Source organism: Balaenoptera acutorostrata, chromosome 13 (assembly GCF_949987535.1).
Source record: "Balaenoptera acutorostrata chromosome 13, mBalAcu1.1, whole genome shotgun sequence".
In the NCBI taxonomy this organism is placed as follows: Eukaryota; Metazoa; Chordata; class Mammalia; order Artiodactyla; family Balaenopteridae; genus Balaenoptera; species Balaenoptera acutorostrata.
This window is the reverse complement of record NC_080076.1, coordinates 79,311,422-79,338,074: the sequence shown is the minus strand read 5'-3', so window position 1 is coordinate 79,338,074 and position 26,653 is coordinate 79,311,422. Positions and strand designations below refer to the sequence as shown.

Sequence of the window (26,653 nt, the reverse complement as noted above, 5' to 3'; positions counted from 1 at the left end):
ATCACCTTCAAAACACCCCGTGTCTTAGAACCACAAAAGAGTATATTGTCCATAAGACTGTACAAGGGAGGAGGAATTTGATCAGTTTCCAATATGACAGTAAAGCCTAGAACACTAAATGCCCACACCCCTCCAATCTCTGAAACCCCATGACCACACAGGCAAGGCAAATTCCTCCCCAAAGCCATCGCTCCCCCAGAGACAGCTATATCTCTTGGGGGCTTCAGTGGATATGAAAGAATCTCTGTCAGTGTTACCTCCTTTCCTATCTCTTCACCCTACTGGATTTGGGAGACATGAAAACATTAACTCTGGGAACACAGGCAGATTGTCTGGCTGGCAAGGAGCAGTGGTGAGGCTACGAGAAAGAAATGGAAAGAAAAGAGGAAACACACACACACACACACACACACACAACTTCGGTGCTCACTGGTCCCTTTCATTTATCTCCTGCCTTCCCTCTCTGCTCTCACCCTTTTTAATTGAAACCCAGTAGGGGAAACAGTAATGGATATTGTGCTCAAATTGAGAAAACGTGTCTGTGGCAACCGGGGGACAGTTAGTTCAGCAGATTTGGAGGAGCTGATCTTTCTTTGCCCTGTCAACCTCCCTGACAGTAGCGGTCATCTGATTTGCCATGGCCTCTCACTTACAGATCACCCTGTTTCCTCCGCCCCGTCGGCTCTCACAGGGCAAGACCCCACTGCCCCGGTGCCCCTGGCACCTAACAACAACACCAGAAATAATGGATAGAAGCAAAAGCAGGAAGTCACAGAATTAAGGGCTCCTGTACAGTTGACACCCTCAATCTGCAGTTGGGGGGACTGGAGAATATATTTCCCTTCACCCTTTTTAAAGTATTCTGTCCCCGAGATCTCCACCACCCCCCTAGGCCACATTCTTGGGACACATCGCTGAAGGGCCATTTATACCCTTACCTGTCTCGACTGAAAATCTGGAACGAGGACATTGAAGGAAGAAAGATTTTGGGTGGTCAACGGTGCCCGTGCCTGATGCCTGAGGCCAAAGTCAGCTCTGCCTCTGCGTCTTGCTGATTCTGGGTCAGATAAGATGAGAGGAAAAATTCCCGGCCTCTTCCTAGTGAATTCATTTCTGCTGGACTAAGAAATGTCCATTGCATTATCTTGGGTTTTTTTTTTTAAGTAATTGGGTAAAACACACAAAGAGAGCATTGAAGATGTAGATTGGTTTGAAATTAGGAACCCACAATTAGTTCCTTTTCCTGACAGAGAGACAGAGGGGGAAAAAACCTTCACAGATGTATAAGAGGCGTGCTCCCCAGACACACACACACTTCCTTCATCCTTCCCTCCTTGCTTCCCTTCCAGCTTCTCTAAATCACTAGCCGTTTACAAATTTGCCATTTTGCAGAGTGATCAGCTTTGATGAAAGGTGGGTGCTAATAAGAATAATGCAGAGGGTGAAATCTTTTCATTTTGCCTCTGCCAAAAACATATTTACATTAAAGGGAGGTATGATAAGCATGGATTAAGTGTATAACGAATGATGCTCTAGAAACAGCATAAACCAACTGGCGCCAAAGTGAGCCTCTGTACTAAAAATACTGCTTCCCCAAGCTAGACAACTTTGACAATCTTCTCTCTCTCTCTCTCTCTCACACACACACACACACACACTTCAGACTCTTGTACTGAATCGCCCTAATCAATAATTTAGAGGGCTGTCAGAGGACAGGGAAATGTGCCTTACAGGAAAGCCCTGTGCTGCTGGGGCGAGACAGAGGCTAGAAGCTGGGGTTTAGAACCCAACATGCTGCCCTTCACCCTGGGCTCCTGCCTTGGAAAGAAGGGGGAGAGAGAAAGAGAGAGAGAGGATGGGAGATCAGAGCATTGGAACAGGGGTGAGAGCCAGCTCTGGGGAAAAGGGTGACTTTGGGGATACCAAAAGCAGAAAGTGATACTTCCAACCTACACAAATGGGCCCAGTGCTCTTCTGTCTCTTAGGACAGGGGTGTGAGGGGAAGGTGTTTGCTTGAATCCCAGGAAGAGGTATCTCCAGCCTGTCATGGTTCCTGGAAAAGAGGAGGGAGGGAGAGAGGGGGGAAATACAGAGGCAATCCAGAAATACAGAAAGGCAGGAGAGAATTCAGAGAGGACCAAGAAAGCCAGAGAAAATAGAAAGGGAGAAGAAGAAAGAATAGAAAAGAGTAAATCAAAAACAGAAAGAATAAGAGAAGTAAAGGCTGGGAGGTAGAGACTGAGGAGACATATCGAAGCCAAGCACAGGATAGATGCCAGGGAGGGAAGAGAAAGTAAAAGAAAACACAGGAAAGACCACAGATCTGCAGTCACAGAATCTTGAAAGACATAGAGAGACAGGAGTGCCAAAAGAAAAAAAAAGAAAGGAAGAGAAACAAATGGGTGCCCTGTCTGATCTAACCAAGAGGATTGTGCCTACGCCCGGAGGGAAGAAAGATGGGGAAACTGACCAAAGAGATTGATCCTGAAGCCTCCAGACCTAAGAAGAACTAGGCTCTTAAAGCAAGTTGGGGGGGGTGGGCTGGGGGGGGCGGGGGTCAGGTGGGGCGCGACGAGGGAAGATGCAAAACTCCAGAAGGAAGATCAAGCCTCCCAGGTCTGTGAAGTCCTCCTTTGGCTTCAGAGCTGCGTGTGGGAGAGTCAGGGTTTGGGGTAGCACCGGAGTGCTAATGTGGGGAGGAAGGTGCTAGCGGCGATTTGCGGGAGGAAACAAGAGCAGTAACCTAGGCACTCCCGAGGGAGCTGCCTCCCTGAGGTCCGCGATAAGAATATCAGGTCCTGGCTTAGGGGAATTGAGCGCAAAGGAGGATGGGAGTCCTGTAGCGGGCACCTAGTCAGTTTCAACGCTTGTCAATATTAAGAAGAAAAAAAAAGCCTGGTATCCCATGAGCGGGGGGCACTGGGCAGAAACAGGGAACCATCTCTACCCAGAAAGCCCCTCCCCAGAAAAAAGTTTACGTCTTGACCGACTCCCGTAGTAAACTTCTTAATTAAGCCTGAGACCCCCGGAGAAACCCCTGGATGTCCTTATGTCAACAGAGTTCCCCGTTTAGGGACACCTCGGACTGAAAAAAAGCTCCGCGGCAAACGGTGGGTGAAAGTTTAAGAGGGAATAAGCGTGTAATAGTCCCTCGCCAGACCTCACACATGCTGAGGAGAATATTTACAGCAAACTTGCCAAAGTAAACGACCCCGCCTACCCACCATCCTTTCCCCTTCCACCACCCCCCTTTGTAAACTTCAGATAAACACCATTCGGTCACAAAAGGGTCGATTTGCCCCCTTTATAGTTTGAGGCAGGCGGTGTCATAGGGAAAAGTGGGATCAGCAGAGGCTTCCTGGGGAATTCTTCGGCAAGCATTCTCTGCCGCATCCTTGGCCTGGTCTGAGGATAGGTGGTTTGGGTGCGCGCGCGCGTGCACATACGCCATTTATTCTGAGGCTCCTCCTTGCCCCTCCACTTTAAAATCCGCACTCATACGACTTCTTCACTTTAAACTCTGCAGACATCACAGATTTGGAGAGGTGTGTGTTGGGTTTTTTTTTTTAATTAAAAAAAATCAGGCCTACAATTATGTGAATACTCTTTGCAAAAGATGGAGGAATATTGGGGGGACACCAGAAGTTCCACGCGTCCTCTAGGATTCAAAATTTGGCCCCCTTCTCCCGCTCTTTTAAAGCACCGTTTCTCAGGCTCTGCCCAGGGGCAGGCTCCTTCAGTGTTCCCCGTCTGCCTTTTGTGGAACGTGAGGCGGGGAGAAAGAGAAGATCCAGGGGGTCTGCATGGAGAAAAAAAAAAAGACCGTGTAGAGCCCGCGGCTAGAGCCTAAAAGCCCGGGCCCAGGGCGCGCTGGCCTGCGAGTTCTCCCGGCCGCCAGGCCTGGCACAAGTCTTCGGAACGCGCTAGCCAATGTTTAACCCGAATGCGGTGGCCACCAGGCCGCTTTTGTTTGTTCGCAAATTAATCACCCAGCGCACGGCCGGCGCCAGAGTGGGTTTATCACCCACCGGGAGGGGGGCGCGGCGGCCCCGCAGAGACAAAGAGGAGTTCGCACCTTCCCGCTTTTGATCCCAAGTTACTGCGGCCTCCCTGCAAAATACGAGCCTCCTGGGGCCGAGTCTGGGAGGTCAGTCATAATTGGCGGAAGTTTGCAGACCATTAGCAAGATGTCGACATTTTCGATTCAGAACCCCGCAAACTTTCCTCTCTCCCTTCCTCCCTTGCGCGCTGGAGTGGGAGTGGGGGTCAGGAGTGGCAACTGGGGTGACCCCAGGGTTAAGTTAGAGCTACGGGCAAAAATAGGCACGTGAGGGAGGGGGCCGTGTGAGGGGCAGAAATCAAGGCTAGGTCCACCTCCGCCTTAGAGGCCAAAGGCAAGTCGAGATATTTACAAGTGAAATCAGCAAGCTCCCTTCCCACGTCCAAACCGAAGGGAGGCCAGAATGCGGAGGACCGAGTAAAATGTCTCTCTCCTGGGCATCTGGACGCTTGGGGCACCGAGTTGGGGGGTGGGTCAGTCATCTCGTGGTTGCAGAATTACTTTCCTTCTAGTCGGAGCGTCGGGGCAGAGATTGGCCGGCGAGTGCAGGCAAAACCAGACCGGGGGTTTGGGGCCGCTCCTGAAAGCGCAGCGGTGAGGCCCCGGGCTCCGGCGGCCAGCAGTGTGGGGGAGGGGCGGGCTTCAGCCTCCAGAGACTCTTGAAACCCTGTGGTGACCTCCGTGGTCGGTGTAAGAAGGGGGAAGGCCTGGCTTCTCGCACCCTTCGGGATCGGGCCACTAGGGACGCGGGAGGGGGGCGTTGTGAGCCGACACCCTGGCCCCCGCCGCCTCTTGCTCCACCACGGCAGAGACAGGCCGAGAGGACGCCAGAGAAAGACCGAAAGGGAAAGAAAGGGGCTAGGTGGCGAGCCAGACGGAGTTCGCAGAACCACTCTATTCTCTCTGGTGACTTCAGGGAATTCTTAGCGCTGGCGCCAAGCGCTCTTAACCATGTGCGTCAAAAATGCGAGGCTGGAAAATCTTGTCGCCTCAAAAGTTCCGCCCCTATCTCGGAGCGGTTGGCCCACAGTGGAACTGCATTTTCACCCCCCACTTGCTCCCACTTCGGAGTCTGGGAGCTGGGGGCTTAGGGGGTACACGAGGCAAAATGTAAGAGAGGACGGTACTGGCTATCGACACACAGACACACACACACACACACATCCCAACCCTGGGGTTTCTTAACCCCCTAGGCCGCGCAATCAGCCGTTCCTTCGTTCCACTGGAGGAAGCTCCTAACTCACGAAGGGTAAAAGAATATTGTCCCCAAGATTTCCCTCCATCCAAGCAGGGACGGCCCAACTCACTGGCCCCCAGAAATGGGAAATGTGGGTCTGGGGAATCCTCTGACCTGGACAGGGACCTGCGGTAACAGTTACCAATTCGGCGACAGGTCTGATAGCTAAGATCCGGTTACCTCCCTCCCCTTCACCCTTGCTGAGGCCCCCCACCCTACCTGAATTGGAGCCGGTCACCTCGCCTCTGGGATGGGGGCGTTTCACGATTTGTTTTACAAATTCACCTCCCGACTTCTGGCGAGATAAGTCCCCGGGTGGAGAAAGAACTGAGGCACCGAGAGATAAGTGCGATGCCTGGAGAAGATACAGGGCTGGCGCACCTCCCCCTACCAGCTCCTCACCGAGCCGGCCGCCGAAGGGAGGGAGGCGGCTGGACGGGGACAGGCCCAGAACCTAGTCCCTCGCTGTGCTTACTTTGTTCAGATCTCCCCTCTCCCCTCTGCACTAACACACACATTCAGGTGGAAAACCGGGAGCCCGATTCCAAATGGAAGACGAGATCTAAAAGGGCTGGTAAATGTATTTCAAAAAAGCCCGAGTCCGCCTCCCGGAGTCAGTTGAGCGCAGACCCGGGCAGCCGCGCAGGCTAAGTGTTTGCGTGTACGTGGTTTTCGCGGGTGGCTGGGTCCCAGTGGGCCGGCGCGTATTCGCGTACAGATGTGCTAGGAGTGTTTGGGTCTCCGCGCATAGTTTCGAGTGGCGCACGGTGGGGCGGGAGCCCCCACCGGCGTGGGCTGAGATCTGCCCGCATCCGTGTGCTCGGAAGCCCTTGAGCCCTGCTGCCGGGGAGACCGGCACCGAGAGACACCCGAGCTCGGGAGCCCTTTAGTGGCGGCCGGGAGGAGCTTGGCTCCACGTGGGGCTGGAGAGCGCGCAAGCCTGGAGACTCGGCGGCGCTCGCCTCTCCGCGGCGGTCGGTTTTTGTTGCGCCCGGCGGCCGAAGGGCAGCTCGCGGGAGCCTGGGCCGTCCGCTCGGCTCGCCCGGGGCCGGGCTAAGAGGGTGAGCGGGAGAGAGAAACGGCCGCGGCGGCCAGAGGCGAGCCGAGCGCGCGAGAGGCGAGCGCCCCTACCCGGCGCCGGGCGCGCTCTCCGCCTTCCTGGCCCGGCTCGCTCGCTCCCGCCTCCCTCCCCCGTGCTCCATGCCCGGCCTCCTCCCTCGATCCCGGGCTGGATGACTGAGGCATTTCAGACGTGGGCTGAGCCAGAGCAAGCGAGCTCTGAGGCTGCGGCGATCTCTCGATAAGCCACCTAGAGGCGACTCAGTGCGCGCGCTCCCCAGTGGCTCCCCGCCCTCCCTCTGATCATGTTGACATATTCACAGGACAGGCAGTAGTACCGATGCGGCGCTGCGACGTTACAGTTTCCGACACCTTCTTTTTATAACTCGGCTCTATCCCCCAGCACTCGACCTGTGAAAACCACGCCTATGCAGCAACACAATTGGTCCGAAAGCGTCAAAGAGCCAATCAAGAGGCCTCCGGCTCTCCGCAGCCCACAGCAGAGCCCGACCTTCTAGACCGCCGAGCAGACGCCCGGGGAATTCTAGAGGCGGAGGAGGGTGGCGAGGAGCTCTCTCTGGCTTTCTCTGGCTCCCTCCCTCTCCTCGCGCTCCCTCTCCCACTCTGTCTCTCTCTCTCTCCTCTCTCTCTCTCTCTCTCTCTCTCTCTCTCCCCCTCTCTCTCTCCCTTCTTTTCATTCCCCTCCTCCCCCCTAAATCCTCCCTGCCCTGCGCGTCTGGACGCAGATTTAGGAAGCGAATTCGCTCACGTTTTAGGACAAGGAAGAGGCGCGGGAGAAGAGCACACCAAGATTCGGATTGAAACCCAGACACCAGGCTCGGAGCGGAGGAAGGAGGAGGAGGGCGAACGGAAGCCCGTTTGCAGTTCAAGTTTTGATAGCGCTGGTAGAAGAGGGCTTCAATCAGAGTTTTTTTTTTTTTTTAAAGGAGAGAGACTTTTTCTGCTCCCTCGCTCTTAGTTCAAGCCGGTCTAGCGCAACTGCAGACGCCTCCTGCGAGCCAAAGGGAGAGGCAGAGAGATAGGGGGCGGGGGAAGAAGAAGGAGAAGAAAAGGTAAAAAGTCTCCTAGGAGAACCGTTCGCATTTGCAACAAAGAACTGGGGGCTGGGGAGGGACTGCCGGGACCGAGGGCTGGCGTGTCTATTTCGAGCCAAGCGGCAGGGCTCCGGCACGAGTCCAGACCCTGCTCGTTCCTCTCGCCTCGTAAACCGACTTCCAGGAGCGGCTTTTTGAAAACGCAAGACACAAGGACAGTCATCCGAGCGACTATGTCTCCTGATTTCTCGCCTTGCCCTCTTTAAAAGCGGCATTCCCCTCCCGAAAAGACACTTCCCCCTCCCCTCACTTTGAGGTGCTTTAGTTGTGATCCCCCCCTTTTTTTTTCTTTCGCTTTTTTTTTTTTCCCCTCCAAACTATGCGCTGCTGTTAAAAAACAAAAACAAAACAAAACAGCAGCTGCGGACTTGTCCCCGGCTGGAGCCCAGCGCCCCGCCTGGAGTGGATGAGCCTCTCCATGAGAGATCCGGTCATTCCTGGGACAAGCATGGCCTACCATCCGTTCCTACCTCACCGGGCGCCGGACTTCGCCATGAGCGCGGTGCTGGGTCACCAGCCGCCCTTCTTCCCCGCGCTGACTCTGCCGCCCAACGGCGCGGCGGCGCTCTCGCTGCCCGGCGCCCTGGCCAAGCCGATCATGGATCAATTGGTGGGGGCGGCCGAGACCGGCATCCCTTTCTCGTCCCTGGGGCCGCAGACACATCTGAGGCCTCTGAAGACCATGGAGCCGGAAGAAGAAGTGGAAGATGACCCCAAGGTGCACCTCGAGGCCAAAGAACTTTGGGATCAGTTCCACAAGCGGGGCACGGAGATGGTCATTACCAAGTCGGGAAGGTAAGCAAGCGGCAAGCAGCGGGCCCCCTCCCCCAAACTACTGAAGGTTTCTTTCCTCCTTTTCTCTCTCTCCTCCCAGAACGGTCGGTTTGCCAATTATTCCGGCTTAGAGGCAAACACAGTTCCCCCAGAACTGTGTACCAGAATTGTGTACAGAGACCTCCCCGGGCCCTGCCCCTGTGGTAGGAGATTTCAGCTTACCTGGGCGTCTGCAGCCGGCCGTTTTTCCTACCTGGGTCTGCATCCCGGGTTCCCTACAGGATAGGTAGAATTTTTTCAATGCTGCCCAGACGTCTCTGCTGGAAGAAAGAAAAGCACCCCACTGCAGGAAGTTCAGTGTTTCAAACCTTTCTGGAACATCCTTGTGTCTTTGTAGATGTATTTTTTGTCTGGTTCATTTTGCTCTCGGAGAGAAACACTTACAGCCCTTTTTGTTTGTGTGGTAGCAGGAGGCCTGGAAGGAGCTGCCCTGCCTTTTCTGCCCTCCAGCCTAGCATCTGGGTCTGGAGGGGGCCTGAGCCTGCCCCTGCCAGCGTCAGAGAGAAACCGAAGGGCATTTGGGGTTTGTCCATACTGCTTCATGTGTCTGTAATCGAGGGAGAGTTCAACAGGCAATTTTGGCTAATTAAGATTATGTTTGCAGACCCAAGGAGCCAGTAGGGAGCCAGCCCCATACTGCTGTTTCATGTGTGAATATTATCAGCCACATTTTACATAACGTTTAGAGGTCCTTGCCTGACCAAAACGTGCCTGTCCCTTAAAATCACTGATTTTTTTCTTAAATGGCATTGAAGTCTACCAAGGCATAAAGTTGAAGGAATAAAAAGAAAATCCCTCTCTTGAGGTCTTTAGTTCTCTGTGTCTTTCCAAGCTAAATGAGGCCAAAGTTTGCCATAAAATCCTCCAACCCAGAAGACATACAGGCAGTTTCACAGCGACCCGGTCTCTGCTCCCTTTTAAGTCAAAAGTACAGAATGCCAATGCCTCTGGAAAGTAAAAAGCAATTTGGTGGTGGCGTCTTGCCGTTTTGGACTGGCCCGAGCAGTGGGGAGAATGGGGTTAGCAGCGCGATAGGCAGACTGGTGATCAGGCCTGGGCGTCCACCCCAATCTACAGAATTCGTTTTGAGAACTCACCGAAGTACAGTTTCATTTCGCCAGCAGCGGGACTGCTGTTCCACAGCAGGGAGGGGTGCAACTTGACATTTCTTTTCTTGATACGTTTAACATTTTCTCATCAATGGGTGGTGGAAAAATTCTACCTCGACTGACTGAACTTGACTAAAATCCTACCCAAGCTGTTTACAGCTAGACACCCAGAAAAGGCAGAGGAAAAGGCAGAGACAGGAATTTCCCTCTAAGGAGGGCAATCTCTAAAGTCATACAAGAGACCAAACAAATTACAAAGAAATTATTAGATGATGTAGAGAAATCCAGTGCCACAATTCATTCGTTTTGAATCTTGGGACATTTAAAATAGAGCCATTTGAGCATATTTAATCCTTCTGTTGTGGAAGGAAACAACTTTGCATCCAGTCGCCCTACTCTGAATGGCACAAGCTCATCAAATGTAATAGAAAGTTTTAAATTTGATTTAAATATTTTAGGTAGAAGATCAAACCCGGGAAACTGAGTGATTTTTTTTTCCTTTTTTCTTCTCTCTTCTCTCCCCTCGTAGGCGAATGTTTCCTCCATTTAAAGTAAGGTGTTCAGGGCTGGATAAAAAAGCCAAATATATTTTGTTGATGGACATTATTGCTGCAGATGACTGTCGGTATAAATTTCACAATTCTCGGTGGATGGTGGCGGGAAAGGCTGACCCTGAAATGCCAAAGAGAATGTACATTCACCCCGACAGCCCTGCTACGGGGGAACAGTGGATGTCCAAAGTTGTCACTTTCCACAAACTGAAACTCACCAACAACATTTCGGACAAACACGGATTTGTAAGTTCCATTGCTTCCCTTTATAAAATTTTCTCTTTCTTCTCTCTAGCAAAGGCAGTGCTTCCACCTTCCATGTAAAATCAAGAGTTTCTCCCTCGCTCTCAGTTGCCAAGCATAGCAAACTTGCTTGATCCGCAAACAGAGATGGAGAGAGAATTCCAGGGTGTTTCTCTTCAGATAATGGAAGGCCTGGCATTCTGAAAGAAGTGAGGCTCATATTCTATGGCAAGTCCAGGTCTTGGTAACTGTTTGACCTGACAGGGAAGTTAAAAAGCAATCGTGAAGACGTAAAATCAGTGTCAAAGGTAGATGTTCGTAAAGGATTTGTTTTACGATATCAAACTTCTATTTTGAAACCAGCCGTATTGTTGCTTAGGGGAGTTTTAAGGTTCGAAGTCTTGACTGTGTTGGTGAGAGGGTGTGAATACAGATTTTGAAAGATGTTCTTCCCTTGGACTAAAAAAGAATTGGGCTTAGGTGAAAGTCAGGTTTACTAGAAATGAGACTTAGATTTCCCAGTACAAAAATTGCATGTTTGTTGGGAGTATATGTATGGATTCAGGGAGGGAGTTCCTAGAGACTTTCAGGAGACTTAGATTGCTTGTAAAAGTCAAGCAAAGGACCTTTTGCCCCCTGCCCCTACGCCTCCCCAACATTTCAATAAAATAAACAGAGTGATAAGTGAGGAATAAGCAGAAAGATTAGGCCCAGGAAGACGTGAATGGCGCGGAAATATCTTCAGGGGGCAGGAATTGCATTTGAAGCCCTTGATTTGATTAAGGCATAAATATTCCTCTCTAGAGTTCAGCCTTTCAGGGCTTTAAGTGGATTGGGCTCGTCAATTAGTGGGCACTTAAAAGACTGAATCATTTTGTAAATTAAAATGCATGTTTTTCTCTATCTTTTAAGACTTTGGCCTTCCCAAGTGATCAAGCAACGTGGCAGGGGAATTATAGTTTTGGTACTCAGGTAGGCTAGGGTTCAAGGTACGAATCAACCTTAGATGGTGAGGGTGGGGGAGGACCCTTTGGAAATTGAGGAGCAATTTGGATTCTCCAGAAGATTACGTGGGGAGCTGAATGTCCCCACAGAGGTACTCCAAGGAGGTGGGCTCGGTACAAGCGTGGTGCCCTTCGGTGGGGTAGACGTCGGCCTGACAGGGGTCCTAGGGTCCTGTTCTTCCCACTAAATCCTCTTGTGATGTGTGTCTCTCCTCTTCCGGCCCCTGCAGACTATACTGAACTCCATGCATAAATACCAGCCCCGCTTCCACATTGTGAGGGCCAATGACATCTTAAAACTTCCTTATAGTACTTTTCGGACGTACTTGTTCCCCGAAACCGAATTCATCGCTGTGACCGCATACCAGAATGATAAGGTAACCAAAGTCGCTTTTCTTTTTAATCATGATATTAACACCCACTTCCCCTCCCCCCTTTAAGCTGCTCTGGGGAGAGGATGAGAAAGTTACAAGAGCATTGGGATGGGAGTCTGATTTTTCTTTTGTGATTTGACCTTCAGTGGAGCTTCGCGGGGAAGGGGCACTGGCACACTGCAGAGGCAGAAGGAAAAAAAAAAAAAACTTGACCAGCTAGGAATCCAGTGCTGAGTGAAAAAAAATGCCACGCTAACTTTGCCAGTGAGAAGCTCCTATAACCACCCGTCCTTACTGTTGCCCGCCCCACCCAACCCGGGGCTTTCTCCTGTTGGTTTCAGGGTTCATCCTCTTCCCCTTCAGGAAAAAGGGTCAAGAAATCAGGTTCGAAAGGAACCAGCTAAAATTGAAGGCAAAAGCCATTCGGGATCTTGGGAGGAGAGTCCCAGCAGAGACCAGATTTTCTCCCCTAGCCAGAAATCCCGAGTAGCTGGTCTGGTTTTTATTACCTTTTACGCTGCTGTGTTTTTTATGGTGTGTGTGTGTGTGTTTGTTTGGAAAAACCTACTCTGATCACAGGGTCATGCTAATTGAGTTGTCTGAGGCTTTTGAGATGAGGTGACCAAAGTCACCACTTCATTTGAAGGGTTTTTTCCCCCCCTGGGCCTGAGGCCGGGGATTAGGAGTACCCCCAAATGGAACAGCTGGCAGCACCTGGTATGTAAAGCTATGGTGGCCCGAAGGTCATGGGCGTTTGCACAGAGAGACACAGAGAGACACTGAGAAAGTGACTCTTGGCTGCGGGTTCACCAGTCGCCAGCTTGGCTGTTAGCAGGCAGTTAATGGGGACAGGGGGTAGGGGAGTGGGGGGCACCTGAGGACCTCTGCCCTTCAACTTCCGAACCCTGGACCTCAGTGCCAGTCCAGCTCACTAGACGACTATGCCCTACATTTTGAATTCACTCTCACTATGGGTGGGTCCTCTGTGGCCCGCTGACGGGGGTGTTCCAGGTGTGGTTCCTTGGTCTGGAGACTAGGTCATCAGGACCTCCTCTCCCTGCAAGAAGTGCAAACAGGATTTATTCCAAGAACAAGAATCCATCCAAGAGGCCCTTTTCCCACCTCTAGCGAACTCTGTATACATCATCCGCATCCCCGACCCCACCGCAGGGAAGGGATTTGAAAGATTACATACTATTTTTCCTCAGCATGTAAAAATGCACGCACCCTCTAGACCCAGAACCCTATGAATCTAAGTTGTTAACGGAATAATAAAATATAGCATTTTTGATCAAAGCGGCCATGGGCCTTCTCCACCTAATGGCGGTGGCAGGGCATATAAATGAAAACAAATGTTAACAGTGGTCATTCAGTCCTTCTAAATCTATAATTGTCAATATCGTAATTCCTGAAACATACCCCCCCCCAACACCCAGCAAAAAAATCAAGCCCATGCCAGCACAAGGGTAGTGAAACCCCATAAATCATTTTATTAGATTTACAGAAAAGGTTGGAGGATGTGTTGTGTGTATGTTTGTGCGTGTGTTTTGGGGCAGGAAATATACCATAACATATTTTATGATCATTGCACTGTATAAAAAATCTAAAGGAAAGCATAATTTTAAGATCTACAGGTTGCCCTTTGACAGCTTTTCCATTTCTAAGCCCAAGCTGTTGGCTGCCCAGGCAAGGATCATTTCAGCCTGGAATCCCTGGTTTGGCCTCCAATGGGAGATGCCAGCCATGGCACAATTTCCTTTGGTTTTCCTCCTGGCCCCCTCCAAACTTCTTCTGTGTTCCCCTCTCTCTTTCTCTTCAACCTGGCCTATCCAAGTGACTTCTCCGGTGGTTGGAAGTCAGATTTCTAGCAGATTAATGAGTTGGGGGAAACACTCCCAGAACATTCTAGAAAAGGAAGCCAATGTCTCTTTCTTGCTTGTGTCTCCTTCTCCAGATAACTCAGTTAAAAATAGACAACAACCCTTTTGCAAAAGGTTTCCGGGACACTGGAAATGGCAGGAGAGAAAAAAGGTGAGCTGAGACAGTTGTTTCTCAGATAATTTAGAAAATCGCTTTTCTAGGTCCCGACACTCGACTGTTAGAAGTGGGATGCAGGCACTTACCTTGAGAAGGTTGGGGAAGGGTGGAAAACAGTTTGATGCCCCTCAGCCAAGAGCTTACCGATTTCGGTACACTACTTTCTCTACCTCTTCCATGTTACCTTAAAGGAAGTTAACTAGGCCACCCCATAGAAAGATGTCTCTGCAAGAAAAGTATCGGGGATACAGATTATATACAGATGCCTATGAATTTCTAATTAGTTTAAGTTCATCCTGGGCAGGTCCCAGGAAAGGACTAAACCATTCACAAAATGCCTTGGAATTTTTGCAGTCTTGTCTGGCAAATACCCTCAGACAGAACTGAAGCCCCTGGAGACATCTATGGCCCCCTCCTTCTGTGGGGACACATATCATTCTGCATTAAGCCGACAGCTGGCTGGTATATAAAAGAAGCTCTCCCTTCCCCCACCCGCGTTCAAAGAATTTCGAAAATCCAGAAAATCAGCCCCAATTTTTAACCTAGCCCCTGGGGGAGGGGGTGGGCATTAAGAAATAATTTCTCACATCAAAATAGATTTTTTTTTAGTCCGATTAATGTGCTGGTGAACCGATTACAGTAAAGTGCACCATGAAGTGACCACTTCTTCCCAATCTCAGCAACCCATGCGGAGTTGGTCCGTTCTTTGTGTTCACTGTTTGCGTCCTCCTCTTCCCCTCCGCCTGTGAGGCAGGCTGCTCAGCTGTCTCTGGCTGGCTCCCATCTCCCCTCTCGCTCTTTACTTTTTTTTTTTTCATATCATGGTTTATTTCATAAGATGACATCATAATTCATGTCTAAGTCACAAGAACAAAGACTCAAACTCCTCCTGCCTTCCCGTTGAACTCTGAGGGCAGGGAAATCCAGGTACAAATGCATGATCATGAGATGGCCCAACCTGATACCTAGTGGCTCAGGGTCACCAGGTATGACCCTCATGAAGACATTATCTTCCCATCACCTGGACCTCCTCATGAAGACATTATCTTCCCATCACCTGGACCTGCAGCTCCCAAAGGAGCAATCAGTAACTCCTGGGGAGGTGTGAGAACTGGAACCAGTGAGGCCCAAAGTTGCTCTTTACTTTTAAACCAGATTTCACTGCCCCAGCCAATACCCCTTCCCTAATGAAACCCTCTGGTCTTGAATAAATACACCCAAAGCCTTCTTTCCCCCTCCGTCCCCCTGGGCGTGTGTGCGCCTCTTTGGAGAGGGTGAGGCGGACCGAGAGGGGAAAATCCTGCTCTGATGTGTAACGCTGGGTGTGTGTGGGCTTCTGCCACAGAAAGCAGCTCACTCTGCAGTCCATGAGGGTGTTCGATGACAGACACAAAAAGGAGAATGGCACCTCCGACGAGTCCTCGAGCGAGCAGGCTGCCTTCAGCTGCTTCGCCCAATCCTCCTCTCCGGCCGTCTCCACCGTAGGGACATCCAACCTCAAAGGTAAGTCTGGCCACCTCTGATTTCTCCAGGTCTTGGAAGCCTGAAGAGTTGGGGGCTGGGGGCGGCACCCACCAGGGAACCTGACCCCTCCAAAGCTTCAGATCCTTCTAGAAGTTTGTAAACAGGAGCCAGATCTCACAAAGGGTGATCAGGTGTGTCCCCCTTCCCTAAGTTCATCTGAGAGCTCAGACCCCTTTCCCCCAGACACTGATTTGGCGGGGGAGGAAGGGGTGGTCTCAGTTCCTGTATCCCCTCTGGGTGGGGGCCTGGAGCATCTCTCTCTCTCTCTCTCTTTCTTTTTCCCACACCCCCCCCCCCAACCCCATCCCTCCAACCAAGCAGCAGCTGACTTATTTTTACTCTATCTTCAAACTCTAGGTTAAAATGTGTTAGGCTGGGGGTGGGAGGAGTCAGGGGATTTTCTGCCACCTGGAACAGGGAAGGTGACCAGGAGAAATCCAGCTATAGAGACACCATGGACCTGTGAGAGGAGATGGAGCACTGAGAGTCTGGGCTGGGGAGGGCAGGAGCTGTGCAAATCCCCAGTTGGTTTCCTGTGTTTAAAGAGCAAGAACTATTTATTTGGAAAGACACACATGCTCTCAATAGGAAGAGACCTGTTTTTTAAGTGAAATAAAATGAGAGTTCTGTATGTCGTCAATCCATTCAAGCTTTAAACACAAAATGGGATCCCTTCTTATTTTTTCTGGTAGGACACCCACAGAGGGTGTGGTGAGAGCAAAAGAGAATCCATGATTGTCTTCTGGTAGTGAGTGGGCCGGCCACTCATCACCCATCTCTGTCAGGGTTCTCTCCAAACAAATCCTTCTGAAAGAATCCACAAATTTGTGGAAGGGACTGATCTCAATCACTCAGGGAACAAAGAGAGGGTAACTAGAAGGTGTTCCCGCAGTGAGTTTTAGTGTAAGTCAGTTTTAATGTTTAAAAACTGAATTTGCAATCGAATGGGGAAAAGGCCAGTAAAGGCTTTGTCTGACCTAGTAGGAGCTCAGTCCTCACTTGTGTAAAATAGTAAAATTTACTACCCATTTGGGGAAGGATCTATGGAGGGAGGGGTGCCGCTCTATCTACATACTTGAAATTCGTTACTAGCTTGTTGCATCCTTCCACTAAAATTTGCCGTATCACACTCCCACTTTGCAGATGAGAAAACTGAGGCGCAGAGAGGTTAAGGGGCTTCCTGGGGTTACACAGCTGGGAAGTGGCCGAGCTGGGATTCAACGTGGGGAACTGGAGTTCTGCTGGCCCGGGTTTCAGAGCTAACGCCCTTCCGCTTGGCTTTTGTTTCCCTCCTATGGTAGATCTGTGTCCCAGCGAGGGTGAGAGCGATGCCGAGGCCGAGAGCAAAGAGGAGCACGGCCCGGAGGCCTGCGACGCGGCCAAAATCTCCACCACCACGTCGGAGGATCCGTGCCGGGACAAGGGCAGCCCGGCGGTCAAGGCGCACCTCTTCGTGGCCGAGCCCGGCGGCCGGCCCCGGGACAGCGGGCGGCTGGACAAGGCGTCGCCCGACTCGCGCCACAGCCCGGCCACCATCTCGTCCAGCACCCGCGGCCTGGGAGCCGAGGAGCGCCGGAGCCCGGGCCGCGAGGGCGCGGCCACTTCCAAGGCCGAGGAGGCGCGCGCGCTGCCGGGCAAGGAGGCCTTCGCGCCGCTCACCGTGCAGACGGACGCGGCCGCCGCGCACCTGGGCCAGGGCCCCCTGCCCGGCCTCGGCTTCGCCCCCGGCCTGGCCGGCCAGCAGTTCTTCAACGGGCACCCGCTCTTCCTGCACCCCGGCCAGTTCGCCATGGGGGGTGCCTTCTCCAGCATGGCCGCCGGCATGGGGCCCCTGCTGGCCACCGTGTCCGGGGCCTCCACCGGTGTCTCGGGCCTGGATTCTACGGCCATGGCCTCGGCCGCCGCGGCGCAGGGACTGTCGGGGGCGTCCGCAGCCACCCTGCCCTTCCACCTCCAGCAGCACGTCCTGGCCTCTCAGGTATTTATCAGCCGCCTCTCCAGCCCCTCATTCACTCTCATTTGCCTGCCCTTTAGTCCCAGACACTCATCCAGTCCCCCTGCCTAGAAGCTTTCAATAATTATTATTATTATTATCATCATTATTATTACTAGGTGCAAGACTTATTGATTCATCATAACTTCACACTCCCCACCAAAACTTAAAATTTTTTTTCTAAGTTAAGGGCTATTTCTAGCAGAGTAACTAGATGGTAATAACAGGTAATAACTCTACACAACACTTACTTTGTGCCGGGCGCTCTTCTAAGTACTCCATCTATTCTGACTTCAGTGATCCTATGATCACCTCCACCTTCTAGATGAAAGGACAGAGATCAGAGATGTTAAGTAACTTATCCAAGGACACACAGCTGGTAGGTGGTGGACCTGAGACTCTACCCCAGGCAGTCAGACTCCAGGGCCTCTTCCAGAGGCTGTGATTTTAGCTTCAGAGTTGCAATGTCTCTTAAATGTTTCACAGCCAACCCTCCCCCAAGACTTAGAGGAGGGAGAGACCATGGCCTGGGAATGGAAGTGACTCCCTGGGGAAGAGTTGATTCTTGAACCTCCAATATGAAGCTATTTCCCTGCTCCCCCACCCCTCGCAGGCCAGCCTGTTAGGGGTTAATGGCTTGTGCACACGTGGGAAATGTCAGAGAAGGACAGGCTGGGGCTATGGCAGGCTTGGCGGCCTGTGTATGGCTCAGACAGCTGTGTCGGGGCTCCAGCAGCTGGGGAGAAGTCTCAGGCTGCTGAAAATGCTCTGAACCCCGGCGAAAAGGTTCTATGGGGTTTTCTGCACGCCCTTGCCTTTTGTTTTGTCTGAGCACATTCATCTCTCTTCCCTGAGCCAAGAGGCAGGACTGGCCTCCCCCTCTGGGAGGAGGAGGGGACTGAGAAAAGGGCTTCTGCCCTTCCTCCATCCCTCCCATCTCCTGTGCTAGCCCTTTCTGGAGACCCTCCTGTCATTGGTGGGCAGGTGATGATAGGCGGGCGAGGGCCTGCCTGGGCAAACAGGTACTAATAGTACCCAAGGCAATGGGTCAGAGAGAACTAGCCCAGGCCAGGGTCCCCGGATTTTTATTCTGCTTCTGCCACTTGCTAGCTGAGTGAATTCCTACACCCCTGGGGCCTACCTCAACTCAGTCTCTCCACCTGTAACACCAGCATATCTGGGGCTAGGTGATTTCTTTGTCTCTGTTCATAGCAAACACCCTTTACTCTTTCCCCCTCCATCCTGCCCACCCCCCTTTTCCTTTTACTTAAGGATCTTCCCCAGATTTTTTTTTAAAAAACTTCTAGACTGGAGTAGGAGGGCAGAGGGGTGGAGCGACAAGAATGAAAACAAAAATGCATGTCCAATATTTTATGTCCTCTGGTTTTCACCCAGCTACTTTTGTGGGGTAGACTGTCTGTAGCCCCATTTAACAGGTGGAACAACTGACTCTGATGGGAGAATTTCCAACCATCCTATTGGCCAGGCACCCTGTGTGAAGTATATTGCAGGCAGCAGCTCATTTCATACCCACAAAGTCCCCCATACGTATGTGAATTATTGAACTTTTCCCTGGTTTTGCCATATAAGAAAGGTGAGGCACAGGGAGTGAATACTTTGGCCTAGATTGACACAGCTCAGATTTGGACCTAGACACAGAAGTTTGAGTGTCCTGCTCCCTACCCCCCAGGGAGAGAGGTTAAGGACTCGCCCAAGGTGGGGATGGGTGGGGGAGGGGTGATGGATGAGGTTGGCTCCTCCCCACTGCGCAGAGCCGGGGCCCTGACTCTTCTGCCCCTGAGTTCTCTCTCTTCCTCGCCCAGGGCCTGGCCATGTCGCCTTTCGGAAGCCTGTTCCCTTACCCCTACACGTACATGGCCGCGGCGGCGGCCGCCTCCTCGGCGGCGGCCTCCAGTTCCGTGCACCGCCACCCGTTCCTGAACCTGAACACCATGCGCCCGCGGCTGCGCTACAGCCCCTACTCCATCCCCGTGCCGGTGCCGGACAGCGGCAGCCTGCTCACCACCGCCCTGCCGTCCATGGCCGCAGCCGCGGGGCCCCTCGACGGCAAGGCCGCCGCCCTGGCCGCCAGCCCGGCCTCGGTGGCCGTGGACTCGGGCTCGGAACTCAACAGCCGCTCCTCCACGCTCTCCTCCAGCTCCGTGTCCTTGTCGCCCAAACTCTGCCCGGAGAAGGAGGCGGCCACCAGCGAACTGCAGAACATCCAGCGGCTGGTCAGCGGCTTGGAAGCCAAGCCCGACAGGTCCCGCAGCGCATCCCCGTAAACCCCTCCCCAGAAAAGTCTCTTCATTCCAGTCCAGTCCAGTCTGCAGTGCACTTTGTTGGATGTCAAATAAACCACGGGCGTGCAGTGAGGCCAGCCCTTCTTTGTGCAGCCCTGTCTGGGAAGGGGTGCCGGACTCCCTGGAGAGAATGTGCTAGAAACAAGCCCTGTCTTGGCGTGGTTTATACATCCGGGATCTGGCTCAGAAACGTCGGTTGCACTGAGCTCTTGGGGGTGGGAGTTAATGCCTTGGCGGCCGGGCCGGAGCACCTCCTTCGAGGCTGGTCTGGAAGCTGTGGGAAGATCGAGGTAGCCAGGCCCCAGAAGGGGAGGGGTTGAAAAGCTCCCCCAGTGCAGATTTATATATATATTTTTTCCTTCACCGTGTCAAGTGGAAACACAAGTAAAATTGAAAAAAAAATACCGGGGATAAATGGATACATTAATATGATTCTGTTTGTGAAGATTAAAAACTTTCTAGTGACCTGCGTATCAGTTCTAAATAAATTACTGGGTAGCATTGTTTGGGGAGGGAAGTCCCTGCCATCCTTGTTTAGTCTCTATTAAGGAAATCTGTGTCTTTTTAATATTCTTGTGATGTTTTAAGAGCTATAGGTCTCTTTTTGCATGTTCCACAGTAATGTATTTGTGGGTTTTATTTTTGAATGCTTGCTTTTAGAGAGAAAAGGACATTACCCCTTACCCTTTTCCTCGATTCTCGACAACCCCAAGGGGGATGATTTAAAGGGAAGGGGTGGGGAAAACACCAAAAATGAATTTATTTTATCTAAGCTCTGTAGCAGGATTCATGTTGTCCCTCTGGCAGTTCTTTCTCTTTCCTGTATATGCAATAACAAGGTTTTAAAAAAATAATAAAGAAGAAGCGAGACTATTAGACAAAGTATTTATGTAATTATTTGATAACTCTTGTAAATAGGTGGAATATGAATGCTCGAAAAATTAAACTTTAATTTATTGACATTGTACATAGCTCTGTGTAAATAGGATTGCAGCTGTCAGGTTTTGTGGTTTTGTTTTCCTATAGTCAGTTTTATTTCAAGGTCACAGGATCGCTTTTAAAAGTAGAAAACACACTTTCTGCACCGACACCGGCACACTTTTCAAAAGAGTTGTCTGCAAAGAAATAAAAAAATTTTTTTAATGTCCAAAAGTGGGGAAAAGTGCTATTGCCTATTTTACCAAAACTTGGGGAGGTGGGGCTGCTTTGCAGCCCCACCTGAAATTCCTAAGAGTGGTTCTGAGATTGCTTGCGGGTGGGGTGGGGAGTGCGGAGGCTGTGGTTTGACTATGATTTTTCTTTTGTATTTGTATTTGCTAGTCTCTGATTTCTTCAAAACGAAGTGGAATTGACTACTTACTGTCTTCAGTGTTGATGGTGTTTTGAATTGGTGCCTATAGAGATATATATTCACAGTTCAAAAGTCAGGTGCTGAGAGCTGGTTTAAAGACAAAAATTCATGAAGGTATATTTTGTGTTATAATTGTTGAGTTCTTTGGTTTTCTGTATTTTTGCCCCCTCTCTTTAAAATATCATTGAAATTTCAATAAATTTTTATTGAAATGTCTTTGGGCCTCGTGTTAAGTGCTTTCTTTAGGGAACTTTCCTGAAAGTGGAGAGTGGGCCTCTTTCTCTCCTGGCTTCCTTTAGCCCCTTCTCTTTGCCTTTAAATAATTAAGACCGCCCCCACTGAACCAAAATGAGATGTCACTCAAGTTACAAAACTAAAAACAAAAGTCCCTTACGCGGCGGCGGCGGCGGCGAAGGGAGCGGCTTCAATCTGAAATTACTTTTCCTTTAAATTAGGAAGCAAAACGAGAGACGGAAGGGGGGCTGATTAGAATTGGATAGAATAGCAATTTCAGATACTTAAGTTTTAATGGAAAAAGAATGCTCGCTCCCTAAGTCAGTGTTTCCCGCACGAATCCAAACGTTTTCGTTTTAGGCTCGCTCTCCCTTTGCACATCGATCTGGGAAATTCAAGTCAATTTCTCCTTGCCCCAGTGTGCAAAAAAACAAAACAAAAACAAACAAACAAAAACTAGCAGAATCTCCTCGTGGCCAGCCCCGGCTTGGCAAGGCAGCAACCCTCCAAGCTTCAGGAGAAGGGGACGAAATCGAACGCCCCCCTGTAGTCCCCGGTGTCTCAGATTGGACCAGGCTGACCTAAGACACCCCTCGGAGGCCTCAGCCCGAATTGTGCGTGCGAAGCGCGGCCAGCTCTGCGCAAACTTTGCGTCACGAGAGGGAGGAGGGCAGTTTTCCCCGCAAGGGAAAGGTAATTCCAGGGCGCATAGTTGACCCCCTCCGAGGGAAAAGTCACCCAGGAGGCTGACACCCTCCTCCAGTTCTTCCCTCCAACCAGCCTCCAGGCTGTTTGGGGAGTTGCCTTTTGAAGTTCGATTTATCTTTGAAACATTCAATAAAAAATGGTGAGGCCATGACAGTCTTTGGTCTCCTGCCCTCCCCACCCCAGCCTCGCCTCGGAGGTGTGTGTGTGTGTGTGTTGGGAGCGGGGAGGGGGGTTTAGGGAGGACGGGAAGGTTCTCCAGGCCTTTGCTTGCCCCGGGGGCCTTGACTTGAGGACGCAGCCGGAGCCTGCCTGGCGGCTGCCGCCCTCCCCCCACCCCCCTTCCCTGGAGCCCGCCAGCCCGGCCCCAAGTCCCTGTCACCTTCGGGCCCCTTGAATGGCTGGCAAGGAGGACCCCCCCTCCCCTCCCTCATGCTGTACTTGGAAGGGGATCGAGGTCGAGACCTTTTGGAGAGGGGGGCACAGCCCCTTCCATCTCCAACCGGGCACGTGGGGGGCCCCATAGCCTCTCCTGCGCTGTCTCCCGGGGTGGGAGGGAAAACAATCAGGGTCAGAGGTGGGTGGGGGGAGCTTTGCCAGGCTTGGGGATCTTTGGGGCGCTAGCTCCCCGGAGGGCCCGAAGATTTCCAGGGCGTGCGCCCTACGCGCAGCGGCCGCAGCCGACTGGGACTGGTTGTTGGCCCAGCGATTACGCGCGGTGCTTGCGCCCGGGAAGGTGGCAGTCGGCTCGGGGTGCTCGGCAGCGCTCTCCCCGAGCCGGGGTAAGGGGATGGGGGGTGGGGGGCAGAAAACAGCCTCAACCTCAAGGAGGTCAGGAATGCTTTTCTTTCACGGTCCAGATTTGCTCACCTCCTCCCCACTTCACCCCCAAATTCTGGGACGGTGCTCAGACGTGTATCTAGCCTCTCCCAGTGCTTGCCTTTTTTTTTTTTTTTTAATCTCCCGTGTATCTTATTTGTATATAGTGATGTTAATGAGTAACTCTGGTGGCGCTGATGGACTGGGGGTGAGCGGCTCGCAATCTCTCTGGATTTCGTTGCCTATTACTCACCTGGCGCCGGTCGCAATCTCGCCGCGGGCTTTATGGTGGCGGCGGCCGCCGCGCAGGCCACTCGGGGCCGGCGCCTTCGCCTTTTTTTTTTCCGGGCTTCGAGTGCCACCTATCTGTCTGGCTCACGAACGCGCCCCGGTGGCCGCCGCTTGCTCGGCTCCCCAGTGCCTCCCGGGTTCCGGAGCTGAGGCGTTTCACCTTTGCCCCTTCTCATCCTCTCCAACCCCAGCCCGGGCTCCCCTCCTCCTCTGCCCCCCGCGCCACCCCCCACCTCCCACCCCAACGTCGGAAGAAGCCGCCGTCGTCTCTTTCCTGGGTATCGCTTTCACTCCTGTTTGGGCCTCAGATGAGAAAAACAGTCCTTCCCGACTTCGGGTTTCCAAAGAGCCTTCGGAAATTCAATGAGGGGGATCCTCTCTCATAATTTTCTCCCAAGTACCTTGCCGCTCCGTGTAGAAACCTCTGCCAGTTCCCTCGACCCTGTCGGGCAGGGGATAACCTGAGTTCATGCTGGGTAGATGGCGAGAGAAAGGATTCCCCCCTCCCCAATATACACCACTCAGATTCTACCCTGGATGCAACTCCCCTTTGCCTGATGCGCTCTCTCTTTCTTACTTTACAACTCTGTTTTGGTTTGGTTTGGTTTGGTTTTTTTTGGTTTCTACCCTGTCCGCGTCTACAGGGACGAAGAGCACATGTCTCTCGTGTGAGCAGCGGTCCGTAAAGGGCCCGGGCCGGGGTCAGCTACCGCAGCCTGCAGGGCCGAGCGACTTCGTGATTTGTAGATTTAAGGTGACAAATGCGGGTGCCGGCCTGAGCCCTCCGGCCCCCGCCCCTTGGGAAGGTCGGCTCCAAGCTTGGCTGCGCCCAGGCGTCTGAGACCGGCGGAGGGGGAGGGGGCGGGCTCGTCTTTTGCTGTGCTCGGAGCCGCGAGTGAAGGCGTCCGGGTTCCTGCTGACCTCCCGGCGCTAATTGCAGGGGCCGAAGGGCGCGCTCGGCAGAGGCCGGGGTCACGACCCTGCGCTCCCTCCTCCCGGGTCTCGACAAGCCCGAAGGAGCCGGGGGTGCGCACGCGGGGGTGCGAGTGCGCGTGTGTGTAGAGCCTCCCTCTGGATCTGCGCTGTACTAGAACCCACCCCTCCTTTGTGGGGCGAGTTCCCGGCGCGTAGGCCCTTACAAAAATTCCATCCAAGAAGGAAAACCCTTGTGCTGACCTTTCCCCTAAGCCAGCAGACAGGCAGCCGCCTTTGGGCGCTGCAAGAGGCTTGAAACGCTTCGCGTCCGTGCGCTTTTCTGCCTCGCTGGTTTCCAAATTTGACCTCACGGCAACCAGCCAAGAGAGTGGCTATTCGGGTGTAGATGCGAGGCCGCGATCGCTACCTGGCTCTTATACACATAGCTCTAGAAAGTTCGTACCTATGGGTAGCTCTTTGGGCGTTCTGGGGTCAGGAGCTACAGGTGTTAGAAGTAGATGCGTGTGCGCGCGCGTGTACGTACTTGTGCGTGCTCTACCAGTAGACGTCTCTTTCAATTTGTATTTCGAAGTTCCTGCGCAAGACAGTTCCGGATGTAGATGCCTTTGGTTGTTTTATAATCAAGATGCGTATAATCAACATGTATATGTTGCAGATGTCGGCGTTCAAAGTACACGGAACAGCAATAATAAAATGAGCTGGCATGCCAGCATACCAGAGGCCCGTGCACAAGCTAGGTACTCGGTTCAGGCACCCCACAAAAGAGATCTCCTTTAACACCGCCTCACAATTAACCCTATGGTGTGTGAGGACGACCTTTATGCCTTGTTTTACAAAAGAGGGAACTGAGGCTCAGAACAGTGAAATCACTAACCCAAGAGCATCCGGGACACTGTGTTGCCAGGATTCGAGACCAAGGCGGCCCCAGAATCCAGTGGAACCACTGTTTCTAGTTCAGGTGGAGGTGTACATACCTGCGGTGCATATATCCAAGACGTAGAGAAATCTATGGGCGTGTTCTGGATTTCGGTGTGCGTCTCACGCGCTTTTCATAGGAGAACATTTTACATTTCTTCGGGCGTCTCTCGTGCAGTGAGAAAGCGCAGTTTCTATCTCGGCGTCCCATTCTCCAGCCCTCTCTCCCCCGTGCAGTGCCGTCGAGGAGGAGACCGCACGCTTGGGGCCCTGGTTCCCAGGCGGACGAAGCGAAGGTTGGCTGGTGACAAAACCCCACTTACAAATGCTTGCGGCGGGGCACGGAAGCTGATACAGTGTTCTCGTCCCGATCTGAGTCGCGAGGGACAGGGAGTTACAACCGCGCGGGCGTGCGCCAGGGCAGCAGGGCGACCACGCTAACTCCAGTTTCCCTCTCCCGCCGGGTGGGAGAGCGAGACTCGGGCTTTGAGTATCTCAGGCTTTTCTCCACCGGCCTCCGATCCACCCCCTGCGTCCCTAGCACTTGCTGAGCTCCATCTACCCAGGCGCGAAAGCCGGGGACTGCAGGTGGGGACCCTGCCGGCGCAAGAATCGTTTGTTCCTTCCTGGTTCGACCCTGCTCAGCTTCCAGGAACTTAAGCAAATTTGGTTCCTCGGCCCCTCTTTCTCTCAACTCTTTGGCCCCAGGTGGAAGCCGAGCGCTCGGCTAGTGGGGAGATAGATCCGCTGGAGGCGGGAGAAGGGGTACGGAGGGCGCAGCCCCACGCAGGAAACGGGGTGCCTGGTTATGAGACAGCGCGGCCCAGGTTCCCCAGCCTGGGCAACTGTAGGCCCCATGCACCCAAGGAGCCGAGGCCCGGGTCTGGCTGCAGGCTGGGCGGGGAGGGCGGTGGGGTACGGGGAGGACACAACACATTGCTCCGGTAGGGAATAGGGACCCGTCTTCCTTGCGCCCAAGACGCAAGGCGCTTTCTGTCCCGCGGCTGGGATGAAGTCAGGCGGCCTGTGCCGGTCCGATCGCGTAGCTTCGGGGCAGTCCCTGGCGGGGGGAGGCGGGGGAGGGACTTAGAAAAGGGACATTGGTACCGTCCGAGCCGTCCGGCTCTCCACACCCCCCCATCCCCCCATCCCCCCAGTCCAACGATCCGAGTCAGCCAGTCTATTTGAGCTTTTGAAATGCGATCCCCCGCGCCACTTCGGTTTCCCGCTAATGGCCCGGGCTCTGGTTTCGGGTTGGGGGATTGCACCCGGAGGAGAGGGGCTGCTTCCCCGGGGCCCGCGCCAGCCCACCCCCGTCTAGGCGCTCTTCCCGCCGGCGCGGCGGGCCCAGGACGGTACGCCCCCTGCCCCTTCAAGGTCCCCAAAGCGTCAAGGACACCCAGGCACGGAACTGACACTCGTGCACTGACTTCCTTCTTGCCACTTTCGCTCCTTGCCGACCACCCCAGTCCCCAGCGCGGGCGTCTTTGACGTCACTTTTCTTTTCTTTTTGTGCTGGGACCAGGCGCCCCTCACTTTCCCAGGAGCTCCAGGGGAGCGCCCGCTGTCACGGCCCGTTACTTTAGTCGCCTCCATGCCCCAATCCTCCCAACCCGAGGTGTGAGCGCCAGTGTTACAGCGTGTCTGCCGGATGGTGTACCTACACCGCAACGCTGCCTTGTCCCAGGCGGCCCTCTCCCGAAGGCCCGCACCCTTTAGCTATGGCCATTCTTTAGGGTGAGGGCTCTTAACTGGAGGCCAGAGCTCTTGACTTCAGCGGATCCCCAGAAATCATAGACAAAAGTTTGTTACTGTGCATATATGCAGATTTGGGGGAGGGAACCCGACAATTTTCCTCAGTTTCTCAGACATGTCTGAACCCAACCAAATTAAGGTGCACTCACTGCTCTGAGGACAAAAAGAAATGGGGGGAGAGTTTAGGGTGGGTTCTGGAGACTC

The 26,653-nt window shown here is 52.8% G+C and overlaps 1 protein-coding gene across 2 annotated transcripts; it reads left to right on the top strand.

Moving 5' to 3' along the window:
• The first annotated feature begins 6,720 nt into the window (after positions 1-6,720).
• TBX3 (T-box transcription factor 3) lies at positions 6,721-21,010 on the top strand. Of its 2 annotated transcripts, XM_057526975.1 has the most exons (8): positions 6,721-8,266; positions 9,944-10,211; positions 11,121-11,180; positions 11,443-11,589; positions 13,541-13,617; positions 14,969-15,126; positions 16,449-17,125; positions 18,964-21,010. In XM_057526975.1, exons 1-8 carry the CDS (start codon positions 7,878-7,880, stop codon positions 19,423-19,425), a joined length of 2,238 nt encoding a protein of 745 aa, XP_057382958.1. In that variant the 5' UTR covers positions 6,721-7,877; the 3' UTR covers positions 19,426-21,010. The 2 variants fall into 2 exon arrangements, with proteins under 2 accessions (XP_057382958.1, XP_057382959.1); XM_057526976.1 differs by lacking the exon at positions 11,121-11,180 and having other exon boundaries at positions 6,724-8,266.
• Positions 21,011-26,653: the final 5,643 nt, after the last annotated feature.

What these genes read in the sequence shown, in the direction of transcription:
- TBX3 (XM_057526975.1), top strand. Translation starts at nt 7,878, where the DNA reads ATGAGCCTCTCCATGAGAGATCCGGTCATTCCTGGGACAAGCATGGCC. An exon ending in GTCATTACCAAGTCGGGAAG is followed by an intron (nt 8,267 to 9,943) that starts GTAAGCAAGCGG and finishes CTCCCCTCGTAG; the next exon opens with GCGAATGTTTCCTCCATTTA. An exon ending in AGCACGTCCTGGCCTCTCAG is followed by an intron (nt 17,126 to 18,963) that starts GTATTTATCAGC and finishes TTCCTCGCCCAG; the next exon opens with GGCCTGGCCATGTCGCCTTT.